The 12,149-nt window shown below is 40.0% G+C and overlaps 1 protein-coding gene across 3 annotated transcripts in view; it reads left to right on the top strand.

The window, feature by feature from the left end:
* The window catches only part of gria1a (glutamate receptor, ionotropic, AMPA 1a), a 152,513-nt gene that overhangs the window by 71,420 nt on the left and 68,944 nt on the right, over positions 1–12,149 (top strand). For all 3 annotated transcript variants that reach the window (XM_038268207.1, XM_038268205.1, XM_038268208.1), the window contains exons 8-9: positions 774–980; positions 3,151–3,596. In XM_038268207.1, coding sequence (XP_038124135.1) covers positions 774–980; positions 3,151–3,596 — 653 coding nt within the window. The remainder of the gene's footprint in view (positions 1–773; positions 981–3,150; positions 3,597–12,149) is intronic.

Genomic DNA, 12,149 nt, shown 5'->3' with positions numbered 1-12,149 from the left:
TCACAGAACACCTGCTATGGAAAACAGGGAGTATCTGATGGATACAATCATAGAAAACATCGAAAGCAGAACCTATAGGGTTTTCATAATGCTATTTATAATTAAAGTTCCAGTTTAGGATTTAGCATAACTCTTTATCCCTGAAAACCTGGATCTATTGCCTGTGGTGTATATCAAGGTGTGGTTCCTTCAGCAAGGATATGTGCTCAAAAGAAGGTGTGAGGGCCCCCAGAACCACCCCAAAGGACTCCATTATTTTTTTCAATAATTAATTTTTTTTCCTCCAGAGATTTGAGTGCAAACTTTTTTTTTCTGTGTTTATTTATAACAGGTACAGTGCATATTGATAAACATTCCTGTCAAGAAGGCTATTTTTCTTCTGTAATCCCTGTAGACAAATGGTAAAAGTCACCCTAAAGAATATAAGTAAAATGTCATATTACATCACAACATAACATTAGATCGCTTAAGCTAATATGAGTTCTATGAAACCACAAGATCCATGATTATACAATCATCAGACAAGGACATGAAACTGGACACATAGAGACGCTCGCGTACACAAAGCAAGATGGCAGCAGTGCACAGAAAAAGTATCTATTGTTGTCAGTTAGTGTTGACAGCTCTGAATGTCAATAAGCCATTTCTTTAAATGGATCAGTTTGCTAGAAAGGTGTCAAATTCAAAATGTAGAATACATAATGCTCAATGATTACAATAGAATCTTGATATTATTGTTTTGTCTGTTTGTTTGTTTTTTCTTTAACCAACAGGAGTCTCCCTACGTGATGCTAAAAAAGAACCACGAACAGCTTACAGGGAATGATAAGTATGAAGGCTACATTGTAGAGCTAGCTGCTGAGATAGCCAAGCATGTGGGTTACCAGTACAAGCTGAAGATTGTTTCCGATGGCAAGTATGGAGCCCGAGATCCTGAAACAAAGATGTGGAATGGCATGGTTGGAGAACTGGTGTATGGGGTGAGTACACAGAGAGGGAGAGATGGATGGATGGATGGATGGATGGATGAAGATGATGGATGGATGGATGGATGGATGGACAGACGGACGGATGAAGATGATATGTGGATGATGAGGATGGATCAATGGATGGATGGATGAAGATGAGGATGGATGGATGGATGGATGGATGGATGGATGGATGGATGGATGGATGAATGGACGGATGAAGATATGTGGATGATGAGGATGGATGGATGAAGATGATATGTGGATGATGAGGATGGATGGATGGATGGATGGATGGATGGATGGATGGATGGATGGATGGATGGATGGATGGATAGACGGACGGATGAAGATGATATGTGGATGGATGGATGGATGGATGGATGGATGGATGGATGGATGAGGATGGATGGATGGATGGATGGATGGATGGATGGATGGATGGATGGATGGATGGATGAGGATGGATGAGGATGGATGGATGGATGGATGGATGAGGATGGATGGATGGATGGATGGATGAAGATATGTGGATGATGAGGATGGATCAATGGATGGATGGATGAAGATGAGGATGGATGGATGGATGGATGGATGGATGGATGGATGGATGAAGATGATATGTGGATGATGAGGATGGATGGATGGATGGATGAGGATGGATGGATGGATGGACGGACGGATGAAGATGATATGTGGATGATGAGGATAGATGGATGGATGGATGAGGATGGATGGATGGATGGACGGACGGACGGACGGATGAAGATGATATGTGGATGATGAGGATGGATGGATGGATGGATGGATGGATGAGGATGGATGGATGGATGGATGGACAGACAGACGGATGAAGATGATATGTGGATGATGAGGATGGATGGATGGATGGATGGATGGATGGATGGATGGACGGACGGACGGACGGAAGGATGGATGAGGATGGATGGATGGATGGATGGATGGACGGACGGACGGATGAAGATGATATGTGGATGATGAGGATGGATGGATGGATGGATGGATGGATGGATGGATGAGGATGGATGGATGGATGGACAGACAGACGGATGAAGATGATATGTGGATGATGAGGATGGATCAATGGATGGATGGATGGATGGATGGACGGACGGATGAAGATGATATGTGGATGATGAGGATGGATGGATGGATGGATGGATGGATGGATGGACGGACGGACGGACGGATGAAGATGATATGTGGATGATGAGGATGGATGGATGGATGGATGGATGGATGATGGGTGGATGGACGGACGGATGAAGATGATATGTGGATGATGAGGATGGATGGATGGATGGATGGATGGATGGATGGATGGATGGATGGATGGACGGACGGATGAAGATGATATGTGGATGATGAGGATGGATGGATGGATGGATGGATGGATGGATGGATGGATGGACGGACGGACGGATGAAGATGATATGTGGATGATGAGGATGGATGGATGGATGGATGGATGGATGATGGGTGGATGGATGGATGATGGGTGGTACATTCTTTTTTAATATAAATTTAAAGAAAAAAATGCCTTCCAGAAATTAAACTTAAAAACATTTCTTGATTAAAGTAAAGACAAGTTTTGAGTAACTTAAATATTTTCTGATATTTTGTTTATTTCAAAGTATTAGATTATTATTTTTTCTTCTATGTTTATTTTTTTATGGATTTTTTTTTTATTTATTGTTTTAATTTCTGTATGGAGTTTATATTTTCAATCTTTTTTTTAAATTAATGTTTTTCAGAGTGTAAGAAAATGCCTTCTTTATAACGACATTTCTTAGATCCCACTAGACTTCTAGCCTAAAATAAACCATATGCAGACCGTTAGGAACGCGTCTTCACTCCTCACTCTGGAAGAAAGCCTGAAGTGAAAACATCTGATCTGGGAAATGTTATTTGAAAATATTGTAATTAGTAAAACTCAGAAAAATATCAAATTAAAATAAGTTTTTCAAAGTTCAGTTCTGGTTTGCATTTAATCCAACTTTCCATTTACAAAACATGCTCTTTGTAACAATAATGGAACAAAATTCACTCCATATGAGAGTAAACTTCATCTACATTAATCAATTTTTGTTCAACATGGAAAATATCTTAATATAACCTTAAACTCTTTTTCTGTCTGTCTGTGTTTTTGTTCCACCGGCAGAAAGCGGATCTGGCCGTCGCTCCTCTTACTATCACCCTTGTCCGCGAGGAGGTGATAGACTTTTCCAAGCCCTTCATGTCTTTGGGCATTTCCATCATGATCAAGAAGCCCACCAAGTCCAAGCCTGGAGTGTTTTCCTTTCTGGACCCGCTGGCTTACGAGATCTGGATGTGCATCGTGTTCGCCTACATCGGCGTCAGCGTCGTCCTCTTCCTCGTCAGTCGCTTCAGCCCTTACGAGTGGCACGCCGAAGACTACGAGGAGGGAGCCGAGCCTCAGACTCCCACACAGGCGGCGGCCTCCAACGGGGTGCAGCCGAGCCAGACGCCGACGCAGCAGAACGCCAACCAGCAGAGCCCAGAACAGACCAACGAGTTTGGCATTTTCAATTCGCTGTGGTTTTCACTGGGCGCCTTCATGCAGCAGGGTTGTGATATCTCACCACGGTAAGAGGACAAATGGCATCAGCTCATTGCACACTCACTGTTGGATTTTATTAGATCTATTAGATATTTTTCCTTTCTAGTTTGAAGCAACACAAGCAAATTCCTATTCAGTGTTGGTTCACACCTGAAGTTAAAACTCAGTTTTTTTGTATCATAATAGGAAAATGATCAGAATGTTGAAGTATGGTTGCATACGGGTGGTGCTAAATGAGTTGGCTGCCATCATTGTGCTCTCATGAGCTGTGGTATGAAATTGTTCTCAAAAGGTCATCAATTAAAAATCTCATTAAGTGTCTGAAATTAGCGACACAGAGGTCGACTTTTAGAGCTTTCCAGAGGGATTCGGCAGAGGAGATGAGGAGATAGATGTCAGAATTATCCCTGAGAGATCCATCTGAACCCTCAGAGACGGGTTAGTCCGTCAGCTTGACTCGCCTCCTGGAAGCACAGGTACATTCTATGCAGTTTGTAGCGCGTAGTTTATGGTCAAAATGTTAGGTTATATCTTTTTAACTGCTGTGTTTTTATCAGGATTTGATGAATCCTCTCTACAAAGTGGTTTATAATGCTGGTTTTCAAACCACCCTCCCCTGCCATGAGTCAGTACCTTGCACAGCCACATTTTGTTTATCTATGGACGTTTCTATCATCACATTTTGCCCAAATCTTCTTCCCAAAACTGCTAAGGTTTTTAGCTGTACCTCTGGCCACTCGTTTTTTGTCCACCTCAACCCTCCTCTTATCAGATTAGCTTCTTTGTCCCAGCCAAAGTAACACAGCCATCAGAGCATGATTCAGCCATTACCGTGCAGTCATATGGGAAAGGTGTGTAGTGGGGTTCTGCTGCATATTAGGTGTAAAGACTATTATTTTAGGCAATAAAGGCCTTTTTAAGTTATTTTTGAAAGTAGACATACAGGAAATTGGATTAGAGAAGGTGGAAGACGTGGCACAGGTCCACAGGCCGGGACTCAAACCTGTGACGGCCGCTTTGAGGATCAAAGTACATGGTTCCACGCTTTACTCCTGCACTAATGTTTTCTACATTTAAACCTGAAAGTTTGTTTTTTGTCTGAACAGGTAAGATCAGATCAGAAGAACTTTTTCTTCATGTTTGCTCTGTGCCAAACCTACTTTCTAAGTCCTTCTTCTGTTTGTTTTCTCCTTGTTACTCTTCTGGAAATGTCAGATCTGTGTGAAAAGATTCGTCCACCTGAGCTGCTCATTTTTGCAGCTCCCCTCTAGTGACCATGGTCTGTTTTAAATAATGCTTTTGTTGTGGTTCCTCTCAGTTTATATAGACGGCCATGTCCAGATACTGTAGGTCTATAGTGTTAGACCTAGACATCTACATATAGATCTGATTTTCCGTTTTCACAGCAGGATTTAAACATTCCTAATGTTTATGAGGGGAATTTTGAAGGGATATTGTTTTTAATAAACATGTTAGCTTGTTGAGGAAAAAATACTAAAACCATTTTATCATTTTTTGTCCATTTTTTTGGTTCTGCGCTATCTTGATCTATCACATATTCTAACATGCACTAGGGGTGTAAATCCCATCATGGCGATTCAATTCATTATCGATTTCCTGACCCAACGATTCGATTATTTTCGATACTCAAGAATACACCACGATTCCATTCGATTAATCGATTAATCGGTTAATTTTTTGTTTTTTTTATTTTGTTTTTTTACACTTTACAGGCTAAACAAAGTTTCAAGTTTGAAATAAATCAATGAAAGCTGTAATATCGTAATCCTTTTTTTTTTTTTTTAGAAACAACAACAAATAACAGAAGTAGAAAAGTTGCATCAAAAAATACAGCAAAAATACTGCACAATATCAGTGCAATGAGTGCAATGCAATACCTCGGCTCCAGACGTCCCGCCCCCTCCACAGACGCTCCGCTGCTCCTCTCCCAAATTGTAGCTGACCGCAGACAGCGCCGCAGACAGGAGGCCACCTTGTTTTGTTTTTATGACCGAAATTGCGGAAAACAACTCATGAAGTTTGACCCGCTAGAAGAGCGAGGTGCGCGAGAACGCTGTGACCCTTTTTCCACCTGGATCTCCGCTCTTTTTGGCCCTCTTGTCCCTCCGTCGTCGGACTAAACTCGCCCCCACTTCCTCGCGTGGACATCTTATTGTAATCCAAAGGGGGGCCCAGAAGAAAATCTTTGGGAACCACTGCGTTAATGGAAGAAAAGTTGCATTAAAATGAGACTAGTGGACATTGTGGTGAAATTTCCTATTTCTCCTATTAAATTTCACCACTGGATTGCTTTTTTTAATTTTCATTTAAAAAAAAAAATTAAATTGTCTTTGTTTGCAGCAATAATGGAACAAAGCTCACTCCGTAGATTTAATGCTTCTGCAAGCCACTCCTGAGTTTTTACGTTTCGGTTGATTATTGAACTGATTTAGTTAAAACGTTACTACATTTGGGTCAGGAAATAAAGAAATGCCCATTCTAACGTCGGTGCAATAAATACAGCTGGAGCCTTGAGGCACTTAGCATTTAAACTGCTCCATTTTAAAGGGTTACACTTATAATAAATGGAGGCATAAGAAGTGTCTCGTTTATTCTGGTCTCTGTATTGGTTGGACAAATGCAATTCCCTCCTCTAACCCAGCTTAATGTTATTTACATGACACAGGAGACAACACAATTTATCCTAACTTCCCTTTTTTTGACATTTATACTCTGTATTTTGATTTACTGCATGTGGCTAATTCAAGTATCGGCGAGCAGAGAATAGCTGCACATGTTTGTGAATCCCTCCTGGTATGTACCTCCTCCTGACATTTCTGCCGCCGGTGGATTCTACTGCGCCTCCCCCGGGTTAAAGCCCATCGCCCAGATGTTATCCTACAGACGGGGGGGGGATGCATCTGCTAAAAATATTGATTTCTGCGTTTGCCACACAGAGCAACAGAATGTCACAGCGTTTCCTCAAATAGTCTGCTCCCTGTAGCGTCTTTGTGAATAGACTTCTTTTTTTTTTTTCTGCGTGGGTGTATGTGAGAACTGCATGTGTTCACAGCTTTTAGTTTTTGCATTTTGCTAGGGGGTGAGGAGTCTCAGATGTTATAAGACATTTTACTGACTGCTCGTCTGGACAAAATGATCAGCTCTGCGCTTTTGACATTTGTAAATAGTAATTTTGTTATCACTGAAATAAGTGGGCTAAGATTCCCTCTCTACGCAGAAGAAAAAAGGTGATATAAGAGCAAAAGATTGCTGGTTTGAAAGAAAAAGCTGTTTTTTGAGAACTCGTTTCATTTGGGATCATCGTGACAAATCGTCTGTAAGCCCTTTGCATGCTCCACTCTGTGCATCGTCTTAAAAAACCAGCACAGTGAATGTTTCACCCTGAAGAAAAACCTCCTCCCCTCGAAAATCCGGGTGACCTAGTTGCTCGCAGACACATAGGGATGTGCATATTGAGCACACTTTTTAAAGTCTTCTGAGACCCTCTGCAAGTTTTAGATGTTATCCCTTGTTTTTTTTTTTTTTTTTTGTTGTGTGTTTTGGAACACACTGAAATGTGATGACGCTCAAAATGCTGTTGCTTTGTGTACTTTTTGTAAAAACTGATCTAAAATTAAGTGAACATTTCTTAAAATAACTGTATCTCCCATTCGTTTGAGCAGGCTGATAAGATGATCTGCCACAGGAACGAGTAATGTTGCCCCTTAAAATAAAAAGAATCAGATATCATGCTCTTAAATTAGGAGCATAATTCTTCATTTAAGCGTAAATCATCATTCCATTGAAAAATGGTCTTACTTACCAGTTGAAATCCAAGGAAAATAAACCTTTTTCTGTCAAGGCTCAGAACAGAGGACCCAGAATTCAAGGCAAACACACAGACTGATTTATCAAAAGCGTTTATTATAAACCAGGGTTCCCGCGGGTCCTTAAAAAGTCTTAAAAGGCATTGAATTCTTCAAAATAAAATTAAGACCTTAATTGGTATTAAAATGTCTTAAATCAGTCTTTCGTAGGTCTTAATTTTTAAAACATCATAAATAGGTTGATTTTTATTATGATTTATTTGTGTAATCTAAATAAAACATTAAAATTGACCTTTTTTTTGTATTTAAAAATAATAATGACTCGCCATTATTGGTTCCGTCCCGATAGCGGAACCAATAAAGCGTTGTTGCGGCCGGGACATTTGGGAGATGCGCCATTAAAACTTTTTGTCTGGAAAACATCAGCCAGTGTAAATGTAACCAAAATTGTCTCCAGCCAAGAGTTTCCTCCATGACTAAAACCAGGGAACATACATGAGGCTCAGTGGATTTAGTGCAAGAAGTCATTCAAGCTGGGAACGATGGGAATTAAGGCAGTGGAGTCGCACATGCGAAACACGAAACACAAAACGTCAAAATGGAGTTACAGAGAAACAGCCGGTATTTCTCAGTTTAGTTCCACCCTTGTCTCTGCAACGCCTCCACTTATCACCAAATCAAACATACTAAGAAAACCATACAAAGAAAAATAGCTGCAAAAAAGACTTAGCACTGGTTATGTTGGGGCTTTAAAACTGATTTGTTTTGTTCCCTGCTAAAACAAAGTTTGTGAATTCAGTTAAATAATTGTTCAAATATATCTGTCATTTGTGTGTTTTTAGCTTTCTTCCTGTATGGGAAGCTTTTCAAAATGTGAAACATTAGTGCAGTGGTTTATGTTAAAATAAACCTTTAGGTTAAATTGTCGCAAGCAGGTTTTTCTTGTGTTTTTTGTGAATTTGGTCTTAAATTTTTATTTCAAGTGGCATTAAAAAGTCTTGAATTTAACTTGCCTTATGCTGTAGGAACCCTGTAAACGAAGGACCAGCAGTAGCTAGAATAGAAAATCCCTTTGTTGTCCCACAATGGGAACATTCTGGAAATTTAAAAACTGCAGGGACGTCTAGGGCAGGAACATCTGGAGAGGGAAAACTCTGGTTAGTGGCCAAGTGAGTCTGACGGAAGAAGATTACGAACGCGTGAGTCACTAACCCGGTCTTAAGGTTTAGTCCGTTCATATAAACACGCATTAACTTTAGCAGCAATCTTCTTCGCCATGTTCCTCTCCTTTGCTAGCCAAGTGAGACCATCCTGATCTCGCGAGCTTTCAAGGTTTCACTCGCTAATCAGTCTGGAGACTCTCCGTTGAAGAAAATTTGGAGCCGTTCACCAAACGAACGTCCAATCAGCGTTTGCTTTGAGGCGGGTTGAGGTGTGACGCAACGAGAAGCGCGACAGTTCAGTCTAAAGAACATGGCGGCTTCAGCCGATGAAACTAGCGTTAGCGTGGCTATCGAGCAAGTTTTATCGGAATTACAGAGTATTTCTTCACTGAAAGAAGAGCAAAACACTGCTCTGGAGGCTTTTCTCAGAGGAAAAGATGTTTTTGTTCTTCTCCCGACTGGTTTCGACAAGAGTTTGATCTATCAATTGGCTCCTCTTCGTCGTCGCTCTGTTAGTACGTCATATGCTTCATTGATCTGATTGGTTTATTTGGCCCGTCTATCACCAACATAGGCCAATCAGCTAACCAGTATGTTCGCCCCTTCCCAAAATTACTTCAACGGAAGGTTTCCAGATGGATATGCGGAGCAAATCCATCTGGCGGAGTCAGGTTACTCCTTTGCGGCTGTAGTGCTGTTTCTCTGTCTTTTAAACACATTCTCCATTTTTCTTGTCATTTCGGTTTTGTGTTATTATCTAAATAATTCTTAGTCATTTGAATGTATCTACATGTATATAGCTTTTAAATGATGCTTCCGTTATGAAATAAAGGTTCTGGTAAACCCCTCGTCTGTGTGGCTTTCTAAGCATCAGGTGAGAACAGAATGATCCGGTCCATTTAGATCCAAAGTAGGCAGCTTCACTCTTCCGAGCCATTAAAGCAGCGACAAAAGGCCACAGAAAAGTAGAAAACCCTTCGTCTGTTCTGGATTAAGAGGCGACGTGTTTACTGTCTCTGTTTTCCCATGTCTGTGTTTATGTTTATACTTTGAATCTATTAAAAAGGCTTTTCTTTGCCCTTTTCTTTGTCTGCTGCATCGTCTACTCTGCTTTTATCAATTTAAGTTGCCTCTGCATCAAGCGTTGCGCACAACTCAGCCTGAAAGTGTGTATGCATCCAAATGCAAAGGCGCCTTTGTTTATACATTGATATATTGCACTGATGTGTACAGTTTGTCACTAAGTGTGTATTAGCCACATTCTTCCCCATGCTATTTGTGAGCCCTTGTTTACTGTGCTCTTTCTAAATGTCAGACCTGTCAGTCAAGCCCTCCCAAAAACCACACTCGGTGCTTACGGGCCCTCCTTGTGTTTATCTCTGCAAACAGGTGGACTCAGAGACAGCCCAGCCTTCCCGAACACACACACACACACACACACCACTCCATCCATCCATCCATTCATCTGCACATTTCCATCACCTCTTCTCTCCGTCCTCTCCTCTCTACACACTTTCAGAGGTCTGAATTTGATGCCAATTTGATGTTTTTTTATGACCATTTTTGGTGCCTTTTGGGGGGGGGGGTATTGCTTTGATTTGAAACCTTGACATCCTGCAGAGGATGTCCTTAACATTGTGGGTTGTTTTTCTTTCTAGATTAGGCAAGTTTATTTATACAGCACATTTCAGTAGATGAGCAGTTCAGACGTAGATATTTAAATAGAATGAAAATAAACAATTAAAACCAGAATTACCCATAATGCAGTGGGGATGTTCTGGTACCGGTAGCACGATCCGTACTATCAGCTCATTTGTGCAGCCAGATCTGCAACCTGGTCGCCCTCGATTTTACTTTTTAAAAGACGTAGGCAAACAAAAAAAGACCTAAATTACATTTTCCCTCCCTAAAAATAGTCAATTTACTAAACTACAGTGTGTTAAAGGTTATTAATATATTTCCTGAGAAATTAAATGCCTTTAAATCCTTTCTGTTTTATCACTCTTTGCCCGATCTGCACAGGAAATGGAATCCTTCGCTATTTCCAGGAGCAACTTTTTCAGCTTTAGATTTAAACATAAATCTATCTTTTTGAGTTTTATGATTTCCTTTCGTGTCAACATTATGCGATAAAGTGCATAATCTAAAGAAATAAACAACTAAAATGCAGATTACCATGGTTTAATCTAGGGATGCACGATATAATCGGCCCCCTATCGGTATCGGCCTTAAAACTGAATATCAGACATCGGCCACCCCACCGATATTTAACCCGATATTTGATCAGCTTTTGATCTGTTTCTGTTTTCTGTTTCTAAAGTCTAAAAAAATAAAAATAAAATCCCACTTCTTCTTCCTAAAAAACTTCTTTTTTACAGACTTAAAAACTTCTAAAGACGAGGGAAAAATATTGATCCATTAAAATATCCCAATATCTTCATATGCTGATATATTGCCATTTAAAAACACCATATCAATCTCTTTTACTAATGAAATATTGCTATATGTCATCGTTATGCTACGAAATCCCCCGAAAATTCACAAAATTTTGCCATATTTTTATATGTTGATATATTTACACGGTATCGATCTATTTTACTTGCAAAATATCACGAGAGTTTGTAACAGAACGATGAAATTTCACGAGATTCTGAAAGTAAAATAGATCGATACCGCGTTTTTAAAAATCTATTTGATATCAGCATATGAAAATATATTTGAGTATATTATTTTTCAAAGTGTCAGAAATGGATAACAAAACTGCTATTTTCAATGACTACTTATTTTTGTCCAGCTTTAACATCGGTATCGATATCGGTTATCGGCTACATGAGTTTTAAAATATCGGCATATCGGATATCGGCCAAGTGAATCCCTAGTTTAATCATATTTTGCCGGACTGCTCTGAGCTTGTCTGATGATGACGTCAGAGAAGCAGTTTAACAAAGAAAATGTAAAAAGCATAAAAATTGTCTCACAAAAGTCATAGAACATTTTTTAAAGATGTTAGTGACTAACATAAGTAGTTTTAGGACCATAATGACATTATTTATGTCATTATGGTCGTGTGCAGGACTGATGGTGCTCTGGTGGTCCCCTTCAATTCCTTTTTAAACATCAATCTTTGTATTTAAATATTTTTGCTGTCATGATTTGTGGACATTAAGATCTAAAGAGAAGCGCCATCTCCTGGTCAGACCCTGTAATTCAGTGAAAGGATGGAGTCAGAGTATTAAAATATATGCAAGAGGGGGTCACTCCAGTGGCTGGGAGTTGAAGGGAAGTAGGCTGCTATTCGGCTGGCGTTTGACTGGGGGGGGGGGGGGGGGGGGGGGGGGGGGGGGGGGGCATTTTGAATGCCTGCTGCTGCTATGAGCAAATAAAAAAACACATATGCATTAACCTTATATTAGAGTTTGAAAAAATATTGAAATAAAGTTTATCACACTGGAAAAACATGTAGGTTAATGAGATGAGATGATTTGCCAATGGAATCAGTATTTTTACTCTTTAAATTAGATATTTACATAAAAGGCACTTGAAATAAGACAATGCAATTGTGTTTTCTAATTTTAAGTGTAAATTGTCT

The sequence above is a fragment of the Cyprinodon tularosa genome, unplaced genomic scaffold, assembly GCF_016077235.1.
Source record: "Cyprinodon tularosa strain WSP-4 unplaced genomic scaffold, ASM1607723v1 ctg698, whole genome shotgun sequence".
Classification (NCBI taxonomy): domain Eukaryota; kingdom Metazoa; phylum Chordata; class Actinopteri; order Cyprinodontiformes; family Cyprinodontidae; genus Cyprinodon; species Cyprinodon tularosa.
This window is presented reverse-complemented; position numbering and strand designations above follow the sequence as displayed.